Here is a 23523-nt window from a genome sequence, read left to right as displayed (position 1 = left end):
TTTTTTGGTTTGGGGGGGGGGGGGGGAGAAGTGATTAAATGACTGGTTTATAAAATAAGGAGGTAAGGAAAGATGAATGAGTCAAAACGATGATGTTTCTCTTTAGATACAAGATACATGTAGCCTTTTAGAAACATATCTTGAAGTACAGAAATGTTCTCAGTCGAGTCTGTTCAGCATCCTATGGGCCTCAACTAATGCTACTCCCACAGAACTGAATCTGAATATGGTTCTAAGTTAAGCTCACTAAAACACTACCCCTGTTTAAGACTCCTTAATGACTACATGAAGAACTAAACAGAAATTTTCATGCATAGAGAACTCACAATCAGTTGATTAAAACAAGTCAAACCTATTGACAACAACAAAGTTTTAAGCCATATTCATACTGTAAACATGGAAAAGCCAAGGTGGTTGGGTTAGTTTCTCCTGTCTCAATTGTTCTTCAACACTGTAAGTGCTCTTTCTTCCCGGGTGCATCTCAGGTACTTGGATAAGTCCCCATTCATTGGCTGTTAACTCTTCCCTTGTGTCCAATGTTTTATACGTAGGTGTACTTGTTCTTTTCATATGGCTGGATTCAGTAGAAGAAGAAGAAAAACTTGGTCCAGAATCTGAAGTTAGAGGTCTCTCATCCTTCTTCTTTCGATTGTAACTGGAGGGGCCTAATGTCAGTTCAATATTGCTCTCATCCTCAACCTCTTGCACTCTGTCTCCACCTTCCTTTGCACTATATTCTTCAGCAGGTTGTTCCAGGTCAAGTTTCCTTGGCTTCTGTAACTTATGCCATTCTTTGTAGCTACTACTTGCCTGACTCAAACTAATCTCATTTTCTACATTCCATCTATTTGTGCCACGTCCATTGGACTCATTTCTCTTCAAGTTGTTCATTAACATCTTCTGAATCTGATACAAACGATGAAGCTCATTTACCTGCATGATCATTTCCAGATCTTAGAACACTGACTAGTGAGTGGAACACAGAATGGAAAGAAGGCCTAATGTTCAGAATACTGTACCTGCTCTTTGAATGTTTCTTCATGCTTTAGCATTGCCAACCTCATGGATTCCTTATCATATGGTTTCAAAATCCTATCCATCCGAATGCTAAATTTTTTCCTCTTTTATGGTGGTGCCTTTTGCAAGAAGAATCAGAATAATTCCAATCCGTTTATGTCCTGTGTGCAATACTTCTTATATGCATGTCAAATGTCTCTTTGGTGTGACCATACATCTCCATTTACTTCTATGCCTGCATCATGATGGTTAAGAATTCCAGTTTAATACCAATTTGCAGACATAAAATTGTTGATCAATGGTAAGACTACAAAACAACAAAGCAGTATATTTGACAAGCTAGGCAAGAAAATAACATGTTAAGTCAAAGTGGACATGAATACTAGGGTGAGACTCCTGAAGACTACAACAACTCGATAACCAATGTAAACTTAATAGTAATTTTCAACATTAACAGGTTACACCTCCTTAACCAAAGACAACCCTGACAGAAATCTAGTGTTTTCTGATGTTAAATTCAGTATTTTGCTGTACAGTGTCCATTGTGTCATATCTTGTATCTACATCTCAGGTTTCCCTAAAATTGAAATTTAATTGGAAAATTTCTAATAAAAAACAAAATATATCTCCACCACCCTCTGTTTCTGGCTTTGTAGCCCTTCTATTCTACAATATTACACTATTTTTCGGTGGTCTTTAGATATTTTACCACTATGTTCCTGCTGAATTAGTACAATATTGGAAAATCTAAACCCCAAGAAACATGTTAGAGCTCAAATTTTGTACAAGCATTTCATATTTCTCTATGTAGTTATTACAGATTAGAGTTCACAACAGGAGACCTTAAAGACCTTGTTTTCTTGTTTTCCATTCTTTTAATATAATTATTCATTCATCCAAAAAAAAAAACAGGAGATGCCGGCAAGCTTCAGCGGTTTCATGAGATGGCGAAAATTTAAAAACACGGAACTGGATAGTCTACTGAATGAATCCAAACATGGGCAAGCATGTAACCGTAGAACATGCGTGATGATGGGTGTAAATCAGATTCCAAAACTTCCTCAGAGATCAAAACAGTTTCTATATTCTTAAGAACTAGGACACTCAGAAGAAGCCTCTGAGATCTGTATGGCAGCCACAGAAAGATGTAAACATGTTTGTAAACAACCAAAATATGCAAGTAACAAACAACAAACTACCTGCTCCTGATCTCAACGAGAATTAAGTCAAATATCAAAGGTGCGAAAGAAGTAGTTTGTCTCCACTCACCTGTTGATGTTTCATGAGCTACCAAGATCAACAAGAAGTGTCAACTGTTTCAAGGGAAATGGATGCAACGAGTCCTCTTGACTTGAACCAACTTACCAACTACAAGTCACTGCCTTGCCTTCGCTAAAACAACTCCTCTTCTGGCCTAACAGATCACATTCCCAATTAAGTATATACTGCTAACACTTGAATAAAATAAAATCTGAAGAAGAATTTAAGATTCTCTCTTTCACAGAGAGGGGCCAAACTATTATTATATTTTTGGTATGAGGCATGCCAAACAAATCTCAGTGCTTCTACCAATGAGATACAAGATATGTGATAGAGATGCTTCGGACAGCTCCAGCAGATGAACAATATTAAATGGAATACAATAATTAAGTCCTAATATATATAAGATATTGTTCAGAATCGCAGGACCTTACACTGCTCTAGACAATCATCAAAGGGACAGCTTAGCCTGCTTAGATGTATCACATGCTCCCAAAGAGTTATATAACCATTAACAGTTGTCCTCTAATATAGTATGCGTTACCCACTTAGTATGAAAGAGATGAACAAATGAACCTTTCACAGAATTGAGAGGTCAAGGTTCTCCCTCATGGATGTTTATTCAATCATTTTGTGGGCAATCCTTACCGTCCCATCTGTCAGGAGACCAATTGAATGCGCCACAGATAGATGTCAGCCTTATACCCCTCCACCTTCATCATCTCCCCTCTATTCTCTAAGCTTCACAGTTTCTGAATCATCCTTCCCGATTCTTCCAATATCTGAGCAAGAAAGTCACATCTGTTTTCTTTGATTCCTCCCAAAAAGAATGACACTGTTTTTACTGTGAAGCAACTCCTAGGCTTTGTTCCAGAAACCCAAATCAAATCAGCAAGAAATAATTTAACTCCATATCCAGAAAGCTGGAAGTCATGGAAAGTCATCACCATTGATGACGGGCTCTAAATATCGTCTTTGATACACAAATCTGCTGACCACTGCAACTACAAGCAACCCATTTCGTGCCCAGCACCAAAATCCAGAAAGAAGGAAACAATCTATTCAAAATGATGCCGTCCATGTATTAGCCTATCAGGTAATGACCTCCATTAGGCAATCGACGTTGCCTGGTTTGAGTTAACCAGGGTGAGCTGATGAAACCATACAGTTAATACGTGTTAAACGTTCATATGAGCTAAATAAAAATAATTAATGGAGAACAGAGAGAAGTGATTGGATTTGTCCTTGCATGTTGTAGCTGTACCGACAGACTGGAAGGCCATCAGAAACCATAAAGATCAAACAAGGAGGGTTCTGAGGAAAGATGGATTGGGTTTAATGTTTTTAAAAGAATTATTAAATGGGTACGAATCAAAAATTTTAAAAACAGGAAATGGACAAAGAAAGAGAAAAGAGTGTGGAATATGAAATCCATGTCTACTTGTAGTTATCAAGAAGGAATCACATGGATGTTGGGCATTTGGGTTCACAGGGACTCTCAGAGTGGATAACACGCCGGCTCTCTCTCTCTCCCTCTTTCTGGTTCAGAACAGGAAGAGACGAAGGAGCCGACAGAGAAGCACGCGTTGCCTGGAGAAGGAGGTGCAGATGTATGGTGTGGTTGGTCCTCAGGTCTCTCTCTCTGCCCAAACAAAAGGAGCTTCATAAACAATGGCAGAGCCATATATGGGTTCTCTCTCTGCTACTTCATTGCTTGGCCCACCTCAAAAGAAACGACGCACGCACTTTCTCTACTCCATTAATTTGTTTACTATAAACAATTCCTTTAATCTTATCTATAACTCTTATTATCCGTTAAAGATATGATATCCTCCAATTCCTTTAATCTAACATATTCCTCTGGTTCCAGATCTGCAATTCCCATCTCCTCTAACCCACTTGTTGATTTGGATGGCTAGGAAGGTTTAAGATGGAATCAAAAATCAAAGACTTTCATAACTTTGTAAAATTTTTTGAGTTGTTGAATGGGCAAGGATTGGAGTCACCTGCTTCCTATCTGATTTCTTGGACCAACATGCCATTGTTTCTGGTTTTAAGTTCTGCAACTTAATTTAATCATGGGTTCCACGAAAAAAAATTTAAGCTTTAATGACACATTTATTCAACTGGAAGTGGGTGGGGTATTGCTCCTTGAATTCAGGTGGTTCGGACATCTCTTTAAGAGGAAAACCAATCAAAAGGTCACGCAAGAGCATTTGAAGGTGACCATCTCTGATTCAAGTCTATCTGGGTTCCAGTGACCACTCACCAAGAATTGGATTGGTCTATTGGAGCTGACCATCTCTGCAAACTTTGATTCCTTCTTTTCATGTTGAGATATCTTCTAGTGCTAGTTTTCTATGGATCCACTTGTTTACAAATAAAGCAAGTCAACACAGCTAAAAGTGAACCAAAATCAAGATTTTCTTTCACATCTTTACTCTAAACTGATCTCACTTTCCATGAAACCCTGTGACACAATCTAATATAACCATTAAATCTCTGAATTCCTGGTGCTTGGAGTCATATTATACCTCAAGTAATCTCGTATCAGATCCTGTAATAGGCTATTAAAAGTTTTAAAACAGTAGCTTATGAATGAAGGACTTCATGAATTCCATCCATTTCCAATTATCAAGGCAAATTAAGACCAAAACCTTTGTTTATCTAATGGATGTTTGATTGTTAATAAGATAATAATTACTAATAAGGATTAATTAATGGATCAGATAACATATTTTCCCAAATTAAGAACAGCAGACGGTGGAATATAATAAGAAACTCTCCATTATCAGCCCCTGTAGATAATGGAAGAGTGAGTGTGAGTGATGGGAGAAAGGGAAACTACATGGAAAAAGTCACAAACACTTGGTGTGCAAGTGCAACTATGCGTCCCACCATCACATCATACCATGTTCCAGAACCCAAGAATCAATTGTCCAACCTAGGGTTTTAAAGAACAGAATCGGGCTTGGTTGGCTCGGATCTCAGTTTCTACAGATTGGAATCGGTCTGGACAACAAAGTTCCTAGGGTTTAGGCCACTGAAGGCGGCGATTTATGAATAACTGACATCGTAATCGGCTGAACTGAATCTCAATTCTTCCTGATTCAAATCGATCAACCCAGAAAGGGTTTATAGGATTTATGATTACAACTTCGATTCTTACTCATTCAAATCGACCATTTCAAAAAGGGTTTCTAGGGTTTGGATTTCAACTTTCAATCAGAACTGAAGTAGCCGAAACCTTTCAAATTCAACTCTAATCTTAGAAATATAGTATAAATCAATTCATCTCTGATCTGAAACTTCAACGATTCAAAAAAAAAATTAACCAATAACCAAAATATCGAATAGAATAAAACTCAAGATCAATCAAGACCGATTCCAACCGATTCGATTCTAATTTTGTGACGATGCTTCAACCTTACCTTCCACTTGTTTGATGTAATCAAAAGATTAGGATGAAATGTGTGGTCCTAAGTGAGCCGGCCAAGGCCCAAGAGATTTGTTCTCTGGGACCCACAAAAGTACGTAATTAGCATTTTTTATATTATGTATATTTATATTCTTTTTTCTTTATTTTTTGGTAAAATGTATATTTATATTCTTAATTAAACTTTAATGGATGATTTAAAATTTTAATTAAAGGTGTGGGACCCACTAACCTTGTCATAAGACCATTAGAAAAAATACATAAAAGATAAGATGATGATGATGATGTCAAAAGAGCCCAATCTCAACACATCGTACTGAATAGAGTTTGTTTTAAACATCTCTTCTCTTCTCTCAAGGATCATCACCCACTAAGTTTGGACTTTTGGATTGGTGAAAAATACTAAAAGCCAAACAAAACCCTTTTCTTAAATTTGAAGTGATTACATTTAAATACTTTAATTCAAAAGGGTTCAAATCACAAGCTCCACTTCTTCCAGGTTCCACTACTGTTTGTCTGATTTGGATTTCTATATTAAAATGCTTAGGTCAGCTAACCATTGTTTATGTTTAGAATGTTAATTAATTTAACTACTTAGGGTTAGTAATCATATACCTCTTAACTTGGGTTAGTATCATTAAATTAATTGATATTAGTTTCTTCAACTACTCACGTGTCAATTGGATAGTCTACCTGACCTAATCATACAAGAGCCCAGGTTCTCTATTCTAACGAGTAGAAGTCTGTACTCTCATCACACATTTCTGCTATACATTAAGACAGGGTCTCCCTCTGAACCTCTGATTTTGAAAACATAAATCATAAATGGACTTCCTTCCTAAAACGTGATGAATCATATGAGATTGTGAGGGAACAGAGACCTTTACTTTGATGGATAAAAAGATCTGAACTCATGGTAAGATATCATTTCCTCTCATTTTATATGTTGCATAAAAAACTAGAAAATTCAATTAAAATTGAAGATATTATAGTCAAAAAGAAAATAAGGATCTTTTATATGTTCTTAAACCATTATGGATTTGGGATAAAAAAAAAATTAAATATGAAATGAAATACCCACTATTAGATTTTATTTTATTTTTATAACAAAAATTGGATTTTTCGAGTTTAATTATATGGATGTTTTGATTGAGAATTTGGTAGAGTTGGCAAAGACTAATTCCTCATAATATGTCGTCAAGAGTTGAAATCTTCTTAGAATCAAAGGAACACTTCACTATATATTTAAGTTATATATAAAGCTACCTTTAAACTAAAAAAGTCTCAAAACTTTAAGCCTTTTAAGTCAGGACCACAGAAATTGACAATTTTGGTAAAGAATTGACAGTTTAGTTTAAGGAGATAGTAATCTAAGCCCAGTTTGACTACCCATCCAAGTTGGGCCTAAATTGATAAATGGGCTGCTATTATTAGGTAAAAGCCCAAGTGAATATTTTCGGGCTGATTAATAAATGGGCTGCTAGCCATCAAAGCTCACTTTGGTTCACATCAGTTTCTTTGCTTTTAACAAGTGAATAAATATTATATATATATATATAGAAGACATTTTTTTGGTATAGATTAGGTATAAAATACGCTATTATTAAATATAGTATGAAATTTATGTAGCTTATATAATCACATGAGGTCATGAGCACAAAAGTTTCTTTTTTATTCTAAGAAATTTTGCATTCCTTCCCTCTACTTTTCCTTTAACCAAATAAAGCCACAAAGGAATGAATGGGTCCATGTTATGGAGGATCTTGCAAACATGGATATAACTTGGGCTGGGCTGAAGCACCGGTGGCCTGATCAATCTAGTTCTGAAACCAGCCCAAGCCCATTAGATCTCTTTGCCACCTGACGTTTACATACATATAAATCACTGTATTTTGATAGGCACATTTTTGAAATTGAAAGAAAATACACCGTGATTTAATGGTTTTCAGTGACAAATTAAACAAATGTTTCCAATGAAAATCTAATTTTTGGTGTCTATTTTTGTAAACATAAAGTGGAGTGTTAATGCTTTAAAGCCTCCATTTTGGGGTGCCGTTGTAATTTGCTCTAATTTTTATGTTATGTACATGAAATTTTTTGAGTGAAAAATTGGACTAATATGTTTAATGAAAATCAAAATTTGAGATGTCTGTGTTTTTCAAACATAAAATGGGGTGTCACCGTGTCAGTGCTTTAAGGCCTCCATTTTGGGGTGCCAGTGTAATTTGCTCAAAAAATTATGAGATGTAATAGATATTTTATATGAGGTCAAGAGTTGAAATTTCTTTGGGATTAGAGGTGAAGTCTCTTCGATATTTAGTTATAAAGTTACACCTTAAGATGTAGTTGAGATATGTGTAAACTTGAAAACTTGGAGGCCAAGCTGGGCCTTTTCAAGTAACTTATATGATGGTGTTGAATTATAATTACCAAGAATTTGTTTTTTTCCTTTTTTTCTTGGGGGGGGTAATTTTTAAGGTTTAATTCTAATCAAATGAATTTTGCATTTGCCTCCCATGTGGTATCTAAACAAATCAATTAAGGACAATTGTCACTTTATGACCAAAATGCATTTACATCCTTTCCGATTTATTTTTTCACACCTATCTAAATCTTGAACTACCAATAATTTGGTATTAGATTAAGTTTCTAACTAAATATGCTACTAATTGAATAAAATAAATTGAAAAAATTATAAAGAGATTTTGACCATAAAATGACATATATACTCAACTTGTTTTTTTTTTTTTTTGGTAACAAATAAACGGGGTTTAGCAACCCTAAAAAGGAAAACTACTCAAGCATGCAAATCTTATTTGCTTGTAGGATCTCCTCCAATTCTTGGGGTGGATCCAGAAAGAATCGCGAAGGTTCCTCTAAAGAAGTCAGTCTTTTCGTGATCCAGTCAAGTGTAGTTGGACTCTCGGTACGCATGTTGGAATCTAATTCCTTCATAGCTTCCCACTTTTTCCTTTATTGCATACACCACTCTTGCTATTTTCTCTTGTATTTTTGCATTAGGTTTTAACAGATCAATAGCTTTGAGAGAATCTGATTCCACATATAAAGGCATGAAATTCTTTTCACGTACAACGTTAATTCCTTCATAGATCGCCTGCAACAAATGGAGACTAAAATAGTACATTCAGATATTCTTTTCCAATGCCTTTCCATGGATTTCTTTATATGTAACAGTTCAAAAGGGAATGAAAATTTAATAGTTTAATTTGAAGATGCATAAATATTGGCTTAAATATCATATATGTAACACTTTATTTTTTTAATGTATCATTAATCTAGATGTTTCTCTACTCATCCAACTCCAGTAAATGTCTGTCACATCAATATTTTCCAATATTTTATCTTATAATCAGATAGGTTAAAAAACCTTAAAAAAAAAAAAACTTAAAATATCTTATCTTGGGTTCCTTAGGCGGGTTGGTAATAAAAATATAGGTGGGAACCATGTTTAATAGATATACTTTGAAAATCTTACATAAAAGTTTTATGATCTAAAGAATCAACAATTGATCATTATAAAAAAATGAGTAGAATTTTTAATGGAGAAATAATGTTTTATTTTCTGTCAGATTGATACGATCTGAAAAGACAGACTAAAGGAGAAATATAAATCTTTATAAAGAAGAGGAATAGTTATATGTCATATATTTTTCTTATTCTTCAAAGGAAAAAAGAGAGATAGGTACATAAAGTGCTAGTGTATAGCATACCACTTGTATCCTCGACTCTTCGCTTTCCTTTTTTATTTTTATTTATTTATTATATATTTTATAAATTTATAATTAATAAATAATACACTTATATGTATGATTGTTACGAGGGAATATTAGACCAGTATTATTAAATGAAGGACCACAGTCAGTCACCATCTTCGAATAAAGGTGGAATAGAAAACATTGCTCGAGATCACATGAGCCTCCTAGTGTGGACATTCTCAAAACCCGTTCTTGGCCTTTCTGTTCTTATTGGAGAAGCATCGGCAACGAGAGCACATATGATGGAGGCTGAGTTAGGGTATTGTTTGTGTCATACTATACGAAATTGGTGGACTTAGTCTCTAGTCCAACCATTCCTCGACCAAGATGTCCAACCCATCATTGAGGACCTTCACCTTAGGGTGCTAATGTCTAGGGGGGTTGAATGGATGGTGTCTTTTTTATTGTAAAGAATCCAATGTGTTTGCGGATTCCTTAGCTAGGTGGACTCTATTTATGGCAATAAGACAGTGCAACCCTGTGCCTCTCCTTGGCTTTTGAACCTTTGTTTTCAAGATGCCTTGTGCAACTCTTGCTCTGTTCTTGAATGAATTTGTTTTCTGCCCCATTTTTTTTTCTTCTGCCTGTCATTATTGTTATTCGTAACATTTACATGTGACTTTCTCCAAGGACTGTTTATTGTGCTAAATGTTAAAAAAATATTAGACAAAAGTCTAGATCGAAGGACCCACCTTTGAGTATTGATAAGGTGGGGCCTCCTCTTAAATATATATAGTGAAAGAACATGCGAAAACTATAATCAACTATCCTTATATCTCATTAGCCAGTTCTCATCTTGTGATGGCTCTTTCTAGCACTTGATGTTTCTGAACTAGTGGTAAATTATTTATTATCAAACAAAAATACAAAAAATTAGGTGATACTCTTTTGAGTTTATCCCTTAAATTAATAAAGATGTAGCAATTTTGACCGTTGGCTAATGGCTATATCCTAAAAACACAGACAATAATCCATCACCACATCCCCCTACCAAAAATAATAAAAGAACTGTTTTAAATAAGATATTCAGTTTATTTATTATAGTTAAAAGGCCAGTTTCTTCACTTATATTTAATCACTTTGACTATTGAGACTCAAGAATATTTTCTTGTCTATAATTAGAAGACTTTTTTCGCATTCAATGACGTAATTAGATTAAAAAATTAATCAATTTGATTTCTTTTTTTCTTTCAATATATTCGAAATTTCAAATCCCAAGATCAAAATCTTTTGTTTATATATAGAATTTTGGGGGAGAATGTTTCTTAATCAAATGTACCAGTAAGATGTGGGAGAAGAGTATATTTGTATTAGTGTGTGAGAAAGAAATGGTGCTTATGCCTTCTATCCTAGTTGATTTTATAAGAAAACAAGTAAAATATTCTTGAAAAATTTACCATGACTTGTCAAGATTGCTTACAGCAAAAAGTGAGAGATTATACTATTTTTTAAAAGTTTCATTAGTCTCACACCTTAAAGTGTTACCATTTGTTCTTCCATTTGTTCTTCGCTTTTTAAATTACCCATCATATTATTTATTGTAAGTATACTTATTTCAATTACAATTACAACATTACAGGACAAAATATAAAATATACTCAAATTAGTGGAGATCCTCTCGATCTAGCCTGTCCTGTTATCTTTTCACAGCTATATAAAGTAGAAGAATTCATGTTCAGTCGCTCACAGGTTAGTCTGTGTCAGACAGAAAAATATGAGTCTTACACTCACATGAGTGAGAGTGGATAGATAGAGACATACTGGAAAGAGAGGATTTGGACACTAATCAAACCCAACAATTATATGTTTGAAAAATGAAACCAACGTAAGAAACAGTCAATGTGCAACTGCGCCACCAAACCAGCAGCTGCCGTGTGTTGACGGTTCTTTGTTATCTCTCTCACGCATATATGCAAACACGTGTTAGAACAAAGATCACAGCTTGGAAATTAGTAAAGTTAAAGTGTTTTTTTAAGGATTAAGAATGAGAAGTAAAACCTGTAGAGTAGTTAGGGACTTGGAAAAGATGAGAAGGCTGAAGCCATCGTCGATGTCTCTTTCTAAGTTCATGCATGCTAACCTAAGGGGCCTCCAATTATTTTATCTACTTTCATGGCTGTCAAAAAGATTCGAGCCAGCTGGCTCAGACAAATTCATCTCTGCTTTCTACATATATTCCCCTTCGTCTTGCGCAAATCCCAAAAAACCCAAAGCTCCAACTTCACTCTCTTCCTTGCTTAATTGCTTCTTCCATTGGTGTTCACTTTGACACTAGAGATGGGTCTCAAGGTGTTCGACATAATGCTTGTGTGGCTTATGGTGGTTAACCTCTGCTACTTCCCTAGTAAAACATTAGCACTTCAACAAAACTATTACGCCAAAACCTGCCCCAATGTGGAAAGCATCGTTAGAGGCGCGGTCACTCAGAAGTTTAAAGAGACTTTCGTAACAGTCCCTGGAACCCTCCGTCTCTTCTTCCATGATTGCTTTGTTCAGGTGAGTAAGAACAACAAAGTCTCTCAGATGGGTTTTCCATTGGAAGGGTTAATTCTTTTCTAGCTAATACCTCTTTTTCATACCATAGGGATGTGATGCATCGATTATCATTGCTTCTACGTCAACAAACACAGCAGAGAAAGACCATCCCATTAATCTTTCCCTTGCTGGAGATGGTTTTGACACCGTAGTAAAGGCCAAAGCTGCAGTGGATAAAGTATCTGGCTGTACTAATAAGGTTTCCTGTGCTGATATCCTTGCCATGGCAGCTCGAGATGTCATTGCTCTGGTATCTAATTCCTTCATGTCCTTCTCTTCCTCCTCAAACTGAAAACCCAGAAAGGAAAAACTTGTGTTGTTTAACAACTAATCAAAATGCAGGCTGGAGGGCCATCTTATGCGGTTGAGCTGGGAAGATTAGATGGTTTGAGCTCTACCTCTTCCAGTGTCAGCGGAAAATTGCCTCTTGCAAGTTTCAATGTGAACCAGCTCAATTCCTTGTTCTCTTCTCATGGCCTCTCCCAAGAAGACATGATCGCTCTCTCAGGTAATTAATTTACTAAATTGGGTTGGAAAAAAAAATAAATCTTGAAATTAATTCATACCCAGTTAAACATCTAAGCATTATAGCAAGATGGCACTTTCCCAAGAAGACATGATCACTCTCTCAGGTAATTAATTTACTAAATTGTGTTGGAAAAAAAAAAAAAAAAAAATTAACTCTGATGGCAATGGTTAGGTACATAAAATTCATACCCTGTTACAGCAAGAAAGTGGTCCAAATTCAAATAAAATTATCAATATAGGATCAGATTCTCATGTTTGACTAATGTCCATTTCTTACGTTTTCTTGCAGGGGCGCACACGGTTGGATTTTCTCACTGTAATCAGTTCGCAAATCGCATATATAATTACTCAACAAACAAGCAGGTGGACCCAACGATCAAGCAGACGTATGTGGAGGAGCTAAAATCAATGTGTCCGAAGAATGTTGACGCAAGAATAGCCATTAATATGGACCCAATCACTCCCAGGAAGTTCGATAATGTATACTTTCAGAACCTTCAACAAGGGAAAGGACTCTTCACTTCAGATCAGATACTCTTCACAGATAGCAGGTCTAAGTCTGCTGTTAACTTCTTCGCTTCAAACTCTGCTGCCTTTGAGAAAGCTTTTGTTTCTGGCATGACAAAGCTTGGTAGAGTAGGAGTCAAGACTGGTTCTCAGGGCAATATTCGTCGTGATTGTGCTGTATTCAACTCATAGATTTAGTTCCTTCTCTCTTTTCTTCTCAAACTGTTGATTCGAAGAATAATGAGAAGAAAGATTTAATTGTTTATCTTTTCCTTTTCACTCGCTTTCGTTGTGGATCGATTCGTTAAATGTTTGGTCAAGAAAGATAACAAATTTTCAGTAGAGGTACGTGGAAAGTAGATTTGATGGTAGAGGGTTGAAGACAGAGGATGTGATGGAAAAGTAAGCAAAATAAAAATGGAAATGCAGGACCTTAGGAACTGATAAAAAGGTTATTCCATCTCTATGCTTATACCATCAATGGCTCCTGTTTGGGTAGAGAAGGAGACAAAGAAAGCTAGCACGTTTTCTTGACCTTATAAAGAAGGCTTCTCCCCACAATGGTAGAACACTCTAGTTGTTATCACTTTCATTTTCCGGTAATAATGGTTGTAGCTATCAAGAGGCATGCCGTATGAATCAAGGGTTGAACTTTAGTGCTCTGCATTAAATGCGTAGTACTGTGTTGCTTACGGTTGAGATCAAACGAGATTTCAATCTCAATAACTCGTTTCGGTTTTCCCCACTTGCGAAATGAACGGTTGACAACAGGTGATGTGCAAGGTGCAACATTCAAGTTCACTCCATATATCAATGGTGTACAATCATCTTCCCCTTCCCTCCGGCTAAGAAGCTAAACTTGTGTCGTGATCCTCTACCTTGATGGGTAGAATATGTGTTCTCTTCATAGTTTTCCACCACATATTAGGGATCCTACCTTTGATTCATCTTGTTAGGATTCAGAGGCACGGTAGGCGCCCTCCCTCTCTCCTAGTGTGTGGTGGAAAAGTGTAAGGGGAGCACAAACCTCTATCCATAAGGATAGGGTACCCTAATTCCATTCAGAGGTGAACCGCCCTCTTAATATGAGTCTGTATTATCTTCCCGTCATAGTAGAAGTATATGTTTCCTGGCGCTTTTCCACATAATAAGGGTGGGACCCACTTTTGATTTATATTGACAATATTCAAAGGTGTGCTCCACCTGTATTGTGTAGTGGTGAAGAGTCCGAAGAGCACATACCTCTCATGATGAGGAGGTGATCCTTACTCTCTTCATATGTAGTGAAGAAATGTGAAAAGAAGAAAGACCTTCATCTTGATGGATTAAAAACCCAACTTGCCAAACTCTTACTAGATAGCGTATAGCCTGAGCATTGGACCACCTTCCAGCTAAATTTGATCACACATGAGCATTCACAGACCTTCAGTTTAATTCTAAGGGAAGCTAACAGACGAAAAGAAAAGCCAACATCATTTAATTGTAACCTAATGGTCCTACTCCTGTTTACATTGTGGCCCTTGATTTGACTTCTTGAAATGAGCCTTCTGATGAGGATTGAAGCAACTGATATGCTCTGAAATCCAGAAAGAAACGTTCTTTACCACACACAAGAATATCCGACCCAGATTCCAGACTCAGATAGTCATTAATGGAAGAGACCTTTGCCCTCTTCGATTTGCCAGTTGGTTCAACAAGTTATGTTCTAGTGCAAAGTGTAAACGAATCAACTTGCCTGTAAAAGAAAAAATCAAATAAAAAAATACCTTCACATGATAGCTTTCACCAAAATGATGGCATTTCCTTGCTTAGCCATGAAGCTTTGAACTTTTGAGCTTTGCAGGTTGGATTCATAACTTTTTAAGCTAAAATTAAATTAACATATAATGCATGCATGAGCTACGTACGAGACTATTTTGATATTCTTAATTGGGTAGTAAGGTAAGGGGTGGGAAATTTTTTGAAAAAGTAAAATTTTTTATAAAATTATAAAACGTGGCTTGATTGGTTAACTCGGTGAAAAAGTTAGCAAACAAGTTGAGGTGGCATGTTAACTTTTCCACCCCATCTATTTTCAAAATCTCAACAAAATAAATAAAATTTTGTGAAAATGTGTGAAAAACATCATATGAGACCCATTTTTTAAGCTTTTCCACAAAATTCTTTCTTTTCTTGAGTCCGAATCCTCTTCCATGACATGGACCACAGAGTGCTCCCTTAATGGATGTTGACCACAAATTATCAGGGAGCCTATAGGGTATTGGTGATGGGAACTATTTTCTTAATTTTTTTTTACTTGTGGGCCCCATATACTTTTGGTTATAAAGACGTTGGGGGAGCACAGATGTTAGGGGTTGGTCCACAGTCCACACTCTCATTTCTTTTCCTATTTTCTCACCCCATTACATATGGGGTAAACATGTTTATTTTGTCCACCTCATCTTTGCAAACAAAAGGTGCCTAAATGTTTATGTATTTCTCTTCCACGGTAAATGTTCTCCTTGAGTGGAATCCTCTACCCTTTGAGGATAAATATTGACTTTTTTTGATGACCCCCTCTACCATATATGCTAGAAAAAAATCCACATCTAAGCAATAACAAGGTCACTCCCTAATATAGAGTCCAAATCGTGGGTAAAATATTGTACCCCCCCTTAGACCCATTCACCATACATTTAGAAAAATGATCTACCTCTAAGTACTAACAAAGTGAATCTGAGGTAGACTCCCTCTTAAATATAGTGGAGTTTGAGAGGATCATAGTTTTCCATCCTCGTGAGTAAAAGATCTCAACACCTTAATGATATAAGTGGAGGGTTATGGTACTAGACACATTCTCCTTCATCGTATAATGATGAGGACCAAGCACCGTCTTTCGGTTCATTAATTTGTCATTAATGTTTGATCACCTTATAAGAAATGTTTTGACTATAATTTTTTTTCTTCTAATTCTACTAGATTAAGTCACATGGCTATAAACTATTAGTACTTGCGGCATGTTTTACAGTATCTCACAATACGATATGATATTAACCAATGCATATCCATATTGGATAAAATTGATAAGATACATTTAGATTCATTTCTCATTTTCTCAAAAGGACCAAAATATATTGACCTATATGATTCAATACTCAGTACGTGACTGTACATATTTTAAAACCACTTGATTGATATGATATTCGATATAGATACTCTAAACCTGTTTACAGTGTAACAACCTTCTATATAGAGACTGTAAGAAAAACAAATTCTAAAATTTAAACTTTAGTTTTTCCATGCCATGTCTCCATTCGCTTATGGTCCTCAATCCTTTGTGACTGATTCAATCCGTTAACTGAAAGTTGCAACAGCAATAAGAACACGTGGCATCTATTAAGAATGTGATTGGACAAAGAGTGGCCGTTAGTAGACTCGCGAATCAGTTCAAATTAACTAGATCAAAAAGCGCGGGAGAGTAGAGAAGAGCGTGGCGGAGAAGACAAACGAGAGTTTCTATTTTCTGGAAATGAAGATGCGAAGGTAGGGGGTTGGAGAAAATGGAAGGACAACCATTGCCGAATACCGAGTTAGTTACTGCTAACCCTAGAGTTTCGGTGTTTTTTTTCTTTCTCTTTATTTGTTATTTTCGTTGCATTGTTTTCTTAATGAGCCTTCGAAGGGGGAGAGAGAGGGAGCAAGGTTCCATGAAAGGAATCTCCTGTGATCACTTGTTCTCTCTCCCTCAGCACAACTCTCTTCCTTACTAAACTTCAGACTCTTTCTACGTTGCCTCTTTTTTGATCAGAACATAGAAGGTGGGTCTCTTACTCGTAGCTGAAAAAGGTTCAGAAGAGGATTATGGAGTGGTCGAATAAGGCGGTGTTTCCCTTACAGAAAGCGTTGCAGCGAATCTGGAGAAACGTCGCCTTTCGCCTTGGTATTCGTAACAGAGGTAATGTTATGCCCTCCAAGCTTATTCCCTCTTTCATTTGATTTCGGATTGCAATTTCTAATTTCCAATTCTTAAAAGATACATGCCAAAGAAGATATAAAGGATTTCTCACTGATATAGAACTACAAATAGAAGAATATGGGAAGAGATTGGCACTTGTGTGCTAGTAGATGCTGAAGCTGAAATTACAGGTAAGGAACTAAGTGTTCTGGGAAAAATATCTACACAAATGGGAGAATTATGAAAAAGGAAATGGTAACCCAGATCATACTGGATGCTTGTAGAGGGAGGATTTTGGAAGGTTTGATAGAAGATGAAGATAATATAAGAAAGATGAAAAAATAATTTCAGAAGTTATCAAATTAAACAACAAATTAAAAAAGATAACAATTCAAAAAAGTAACTGCAAATTGTTGGAAAAGAAACTAGAAGGAATACAAAAGCATATATATATATAGATTCTGGAATTGATGCATTATATTGTCTCAAGTAAATCCTCGAAGGGTGATTGTCATTAAGGAAATTCTGTAGATTGCTGCACCAGAAGTGGGTACCATTACAAGTAAGGAAAGTGAAGCTAAGGAATTTTCCGAACTATGAGGGATACCGTCGTTCGGTCAATGAGGGTTGATCCTAGAGAGTGAAGATATGGATAGAGAGCAGGATTATTGAATAAGGTTTGTAGGAGAAGTTCGAGAGGCTATGTTTGCTGGCCTGAATTTGATGAAATTTAGAAGGGAGGATCTATAGAGTACTTCTTTGCACACAATTGCAACCAGGATTTCTTTGTCTGGGTAGGTGCTGACTGTCAGCTTTTAGAGGAAAGGTTGATGGTTTTAGGCATAAATAGAGACAATTGTTGGGATCAGGTTCGTTGAATTAGTGTTAGAACATTGGAACCTTGAATGTATGGGTATCAAAGAATTGGAGGGAGTTTTGGCAAAATGTGAAATGTAGAAGTATCAATTTAAGGTCAAAACATAAAAGAGAAAGAAATCTAAGATCAAGCTTCTATCTTAATTTTAAATAAACAGAGAGAGTGCACATTCTGTACTCACTCGGGAACAACTCTTGACTGCACTATGCCAAAAATAATATGGATCAAAACTTTGCTCAGAATAATGTCATGAGGTTGACTTGTTACCTCCAGAATCTGTAAGCAAATATCCCCCCAAACATAGAATAAGAAACAACAGAATAGTGCAGTTGCATGTTTGGAATTATGACAAGGTGGAAATTTGCTCAGATCTTGAGCTTCTTAACACTATTCTCTTTCTCATTTCCACCACTAGAAGGAAGTATTGATCATCAATACATTACACCCCCCCCCCCCCCCCACCAAAAAATTAAAAAAAAAAAGGAAAAAAAAAGAGAGAAAAATCCCCCAAAATGAGTGAAACAGAACTGAGATCAAACAGACCTCTGTTTTGCTCGGGTTCAGCTTACTTTTCCCCTCCTCGGTGGCGAAACATTAGAAGATGGACTTCCAAATCTCGCTCTATTGACTTGATTTGGAGTGCCATCCTTTGATGTATCATCTAGGTGATGTCCATCCCCCATCCCCGGTGTTTGACTCTCCCGAATAGGCTTTTGTGCTGGCTCGCTCACCTTTTCCACCCCGGTATGGTTCTGTTAGTCTCGGGGTCTCGTTCTTGCTCTTGGCTCCTTGCTCCTTGTGCTTGTAGCCAGTTGTTTTTTAAGATAATTAGTTATTCATCCAAAAAAAACTTTCATTTTATTATGATTTGTTCATGTCCCTGATTTGTTCATGTCCCTAATTTGTTCTTTTGCATGGGATCAAAAATGACGCAGAGCTTTTGAAACTCCGCCATGCTGTAAAGAAATGTGAGTCTAAAGATGTGCGTGTGATGTGGGACATTCTTAAAAGTACAGATACAATGCCTGCTGTTCAAAGTCCAGCCAAGAAACATAAGAGAACTGTTTCAAGGTTCTTCACGTGGGCCAAAAATGCACCTCGATTCTGCCACACCTTCTGATTCAAAAGCTCCTGACCATCTTGCTGATTTTCTATGAAATGCCATGACAGGGTTTCCCAGCACAAAGGATAGAAAGAGTCAGATGTGAGATAACCCTTATACTTGAGTTGTCGCTTGTAGATTTCATCCCACCCCCACCTCCTACTGATCAATCTAATAACTATTGTTGACCTTTTCTGTTGAGTGTGTTGTTCTTAATGAATGATAAATCAACATACATAGATTTCTTTTTAATATGTTTCTCTTCACTTTCTTTCCATCTAACTACTTCTATGCACATTAATATATTTACGTAAATCTAATGAACCCAACATTTTCATTTGAGAAGTTGCTCATGGTGCATTGGACTACGTACCTCTCAAAGCAAGTATGTCAAGACCTTTACCTGCGGGAAGATAAATACATAAATAAATAAATAAATAGAAGACACTGACCGTGAAATACCTTTAGGTATGCCTTAACAGAAATGATATAAGATGGTTTTAGTAGAGCATGGACCCAATGTGCTAGTACAAGACACTTGCTGCTTTATACCCGTGCGGACCTGTCTTGGAAGAAATAATGGACGAAGTTTCCTCTGCTTCATTTGCCTTTTCTTGCAGTGGATTTTGTTAAAAGCATTCTGCACAATAAGAATCATTTATCCCTGCAAGACACACCAATTACACTATTCTAACCATCTGAATCAAAATTTTGAATCTATCCGAACAAAACAGGTTACTATGTAAAGTGGAAACAGATTACTAATACCTTTTCAGCTGATGGCTCATGCACCTGGGCAGGATGACAATTGGGCTGGTCTTAGTCAAGCCTCGTGGAGCCTAACGGTCTGGTCTTGAGCTTTCTTAGTCTTTGGTCACAATCAAGCTTAACTGGGGCCGATTGGCAATTGAATTTTTGTACCGTTAACTGAATGGAAGAAAAAGAAAAGGAACTTTCGCAACCTTCTCATAGTTCAAAATGCAGCTTTCCTCTTATTTATTTATTTATGCTTTTGTGACCTCAAGAGTTCCAAATGCAGCTGATCCCTAGTGCCTCAGACTTTTTTGCAGATACCTCACTCAAATGGTCATCTTCCACTCGGTGGCTGCAAGATCTCTGTGATCATGAAACAACTGCTTCTGCTCACTCTCCCTTTCAGAAATCCCCCCCTCCCCCAACAAAAAAAATAAGAAAAAAGTAAAAAGAGAGGACACAAATGCAGCTTTCCAATACATAATGCTTGCTATCAAAGTTAGGATCATCATCTGGTTCACCAATAGCAGCAAAGCATCAGCATTAAGAGGTTATGACAAAATGACTACAGATTTAATGGGTGTCCAACTGGAAGTGCTTAATATGTATAATTAATTCAAGTCTGACTTCCCATTTTCCATAATATTTCATCAATAAGTGATGAATCAAATTCAGCCAAGCCATGTCACTTGGTGTAAGAGAGAGAAAAAAAACACTGACTTCCATCTACTAATACATCCAAACTAAAACCCAGTTTGGAATAGGGTTTCTACAGAAAACACATAATCAGAAGCATTGACTAATCGAAGAACATGGGAAGACAAGAGTCGAAAAACAGAAAAAAAAAAAATAATGGAAGAAGTACATAAAAGAAAGATTGGAAAAGAAGGATTGAAGATATCCATAGGCCTATGCATCATGTAGGATGTCCTACTCTGTATTTGGTTTACTGGGGATGCTTGTATCTTGTTTATAAACATGGAAGCTCAGAGTAGAGGGATGGGGAAGAGAGCAAGAGAAAGACAATGATCCTCCTTTCTAGATGTTCATCTCTGAATGATGGAAATACTTACCTCCTAAACCCACAAGGAATTCATTGTTTTCATGGACAGACAATTTCGTCGCCATCAAGTGTACGTGTTATTTCAATGAGTCCAATAGGCCAAGCAACCACTTTGAATGTTTGACAGAGAGGGTGATAGTGAAGGTTGGGGAACGTGAACTCTGAAAATTTATCAACTCATAGGTGAAAAGAATGAATCAAACCTACAACGGTTTTGGAGAGTCAGTGTCATGGAGGTCCCCATAAAAGATATAAAGGACCTCAAAATTAATGTTTCTGACAACCCACCACCAGGAGACAGCATCACCCAGACAAAGAAGATGAAGGGATGAACCATTGCATCCTCTCATTTGCAACTCATATTGAGCAAGGGTGTTCATTTTACATTTTCCCCTCTCATGATTTGGAAACTGAAACTTGATTAATTATTTAATTTCCCATGGGGGTAAATTGGGAAATCTACCTACCCTATTAGTTGGGCCATATTGGGATTACTGTTTTCAGGTTGGTCAGTCAGATGCCCAACAGTGTAAACACCAAAAACAGAACGACTCAGGGTAGTGACTTCAACCCAAGAGACACAGGTGCCCAATAGGCATGTAAGTAGTAGGGTTTCGTTTTTGACATATTGAGATCCTTTGGTGTCAAATAAGGTAGAGGGTCATCTTAGCAAGTTGCTGTAGTTAAGCACAAGAATAAGGTGCAATAAAATGGCATTGTATATTGAAAAGCAACAATGTCATCTATAGCATAAGTGCATAACAATGTAATGTAAACTCTGAGGTGTAAACATACTCTACTCTGAAAGGCTTGGAAAACCTTTTCCCCCTTGAATAACATTTAAGCTTACTTCCATTATGAAATTATGGTACAACACAAATTTGCTCAGTGAGTAAATCTTATAATTCTGCAAGAGTGTGGGTCTTGGTGCAATGGCAAGGTTATTCCACTTGACCAGGTGGTGATGGTTTTAAGTCTTGAAACTGGATCTTAGCGAAACACGAGTTAACAGCTGTGGATATTATGACCCTCCCAGACCCTGAAGCAGCAGAAGCCCCATGTCCTGGATATGCCCCATTTATGTTCAGAAAATGCACAACACAAGAACGCTTCAGTGATTAGATCACTTTCAGATTATTTTTGGAAAAAAAGGGTCTTCTCAACTAAACATCATAGCCGATAGCAGGTCATAAGACAAAGATCAACAAATAAACCACAGGTTCCCTCTACTTTAAAATTCATTGTAGGCATCATGCTTCTTCATGTGCTCCTAATTTGGCTATATACAGCAGTCATGAAACTCATGACTGTGACCTCCATGCCTCGTGAAAAGGACACTACTAGATCAAGGTGAATATTTTGTGGGGATCTGGGTAGATCTCAGAATTGTTCATCAGGAGAGTAGCCATTTATGTGTTAAAAAGTGATGCCCATTCTTCCCACAGTGGGGATTGGGAGAACATCATACAGGACTACAGGAGTAAAACCTCATCTCTATGATCTCATTCAGAAACAGTAACCTTGAATTACATATGTTGTTAAATGTTAAGAATCAAGGGTTTTCTCCTCAAAACTGAAGCTGTTGTATGTGAAGATCAATTTTTTCAGTTTTGCAACTTATAGGAGAAAGTAAAGATTCACAACAATGATTGTTCAGAACTCAGAAATTGAATGAGATCTTTGTTTATTAACAACTATCCTACAGGAGCCAGAAAAGAAATAAAAGTTGGAAATGGGATAGCAGGGCAAAGAGGACTTAAATAACAGAGTAAACTATTAGATCTACCGCAGGTACAGTCATAAGCATGCACATGAGGAAAATTCAGATCTGACAAACCACTCTCTCAGAAATAGAAAAAGTGTCATCAGAAGCTACTAATGCTTATGAGGGAAATGCATATCTGGCAAACCACTCTGTCAGGAATGGTAGTCTCAGAAGCACATTAGTAGCTTGGGTTTTTTCTTTTAACTGGAAGTTAAAAGAAAACCATGGAAGCACATCAGCTGATTGGAGAAAAACCAAACCCACAATTCCGGTGGAATCAGTTTCAGATTTACATGATTCTGATGATCAAATGGTGGTTATAAAATATTTCATTTCTGCTCCACACCAGCAGGAAATATATGAACCAACATAAGCATGTAAACAACTAGAGGCTGGAACTTACCCAACCATGTCTCTTCTGAACAAAGCACACAAGTTATGCTGTTGTCGTTGATCAGATCAACGAACCATTAAGTAGATTTGCTTGAGCCTCCTCCTCATGGAAGCCAAGAGAAGATACCAGGGTACAAAAATAGGGAACCATAAATCATTATCTTGGTAACAATCCCACGCTTTCTTTCCTAACTCGGGCCTCTCTGATCACTCTCCCTATCTCATCCATCTCTTCCCCCCTATCTCCTTTGGTCCTAAGCAATTCAAATTCTTTGACATGTGGTCTTCGAACCCCTCTTTCATCCCCACTGTTAAAAAAGCTTGGTCAAAGCCTGTCCACTGTCACTCCCTCCCTCTCATTGCTTTTGCTCGTAAGCTCCGTAACACCAAGGAAGCTCTCCAATCCTGGAACTCCTCCTCCTTTGGTAACATCTCCTCTAGGGTCTCCTCTTGTCGCTCAGACCTTTAGCAAACCCAATCTCTCCTCCAAAGTGACCCTTCAAACCCCTCTCTTGCTAATCACGAAAAATCTCTATCCTCTCTTCTCTCCCTCGAAGAAAGCTTCCTCTGCTAAAAA

At 36.9% G+C, this 23523-nt stretch overlaps 2 protein-coding genes and 1 long non-coding RNA gene across 6 annotated transcripts; 2 read left to right on the top strand and 1 right to left on the bottom strand.

The window, feature by feature from the left end:
• Positions 1-72: 72 nt before the first annotated feature.
• LOC149014626 (glycosyltransferase-like protein) lies at positions 73-4191 on the bottom strand. 4 transcript variants are annotated; one of them, XM_089156990.1, is made up of 4 exons: positions 2707-4191; positions 2287-2431; positions 1020-1252; positions 73-933 (listed from the first exon to the last, which is right to left on the bottom strand). In XM_089156990.1, exons 3-4 carry the CDS (start codon positions 1098-1100, stop codon positions 373-375), a joined length of 642 nt encoding a protein of 213 aa, XP_089013116.1. In that variant the 5' UTR covers positions 1101-1252; positions 2287-2431; positions 2707-4191; the 3' UTR covers positions 73-372. The 4 variants fall into 4 exon arrangements, with proteins under 4 accessions (XP_089013116.1, XP_089013115.1, XP_089013117.1 ...); XM_089156989.1 differs by having other exon boundaries at positions 2712-4191; XM_089156991.1 differs by having other exon boundaries at positions 2926-4191.
• Positions 4192-11748: 7557 nt separating this feature from the next.
• On the top strand, positions 11749-13521 carry LOC149014625 (peroxidase 51-like). The gene is made up of 4 exons (XM_089156943.1): positions 11749-11985; positions 12074-12274; positions 12367-12532; positions 12842-13521. The coding sequence occupies exons 1-4, from the start codon at positions 11767-11769 to the stop codon at positions 13249-13251; spliced, it is 996 nt and encodes a 331-aa protein (XP_089013069.1). The 5' UTR covers positions 11749-11766; the 3' UTR covers positions 13252-13521.
• A 2889-nt stretch (positions 13522-16410) lies between these two features.
• Positions 16411-19235, top strand: LOC149014624 (uncharacterized). The gene is made up of 3 exons (XR_016173626.1): positions 16411-16627; positions 16847-16993; positions 18806-19235. It is a non-coding gene; the product is annotated as an uncharacterized LOC149014624 (long non-coding RNA).
• The last annotated feature ends 4288 nt before the right edge of the window (positions 19236-23523 follow it).

This window comes from Hakea prostrata, chromosome 5 (genome assembly GCF_041222555.1).
Source record: "Hakea prostrata isolate BN-2017 chromosome 5, UWA_Hpros_2, whole genome shotgun sequence".
Lineage (NCBI taxonomy): Eukaryota > Viridiplantae > Streptophyta > Magnoliopsida > Proteales > Proteaceae > Hakea > Hakea prostrata.
This window is presented reverse-complemented; position numbering and strand designations above follow the sequence as displayed.

What these genes read in the sequence shown, in the direction of transcription:
- LOC149014625 (XM_089156943.1), top strand. Translation starts at nt 11,767, where the DNA reads ATGGGTCTCAAGGTGTTCGACATAATGCTTGTGTGGCTTATGGTGGTT. An exon ending in CTCGAGATGTCATTGCTCTG is followed by an intron (nt 12,275 to 12,366) that starts GTATCTAATTCC and finishes ATCAAAATGCAG; the next exon opens with GCTGGAGGGCCATCTTATGC. An exon ending in AGACATGATCGCTCTCTCAG is followed by an intron (nt 12,533 to 12,841) that starts GTAATTAATTTA and finishes GTTTTCTTGCAG; the next exon opens with GGGCGCACACGGTTGGATTT.
- LOC149014626 (XM_089156988.1), bottom strand. Translation starts at nt 1,100, where the DNA reads ATGGATAGGATTTTGAAACCATATGATAAGGAATCCATGAGGTTGGCA. An exon ending in AAGAAACATTCAAAGAGCAG is followed by an intron (nt 934 to 1,019) that starts GTACAGTATTCT and finishes ATGATCATGCAG; the next exon opens with GTAAATGAGCTTCATCGTTT.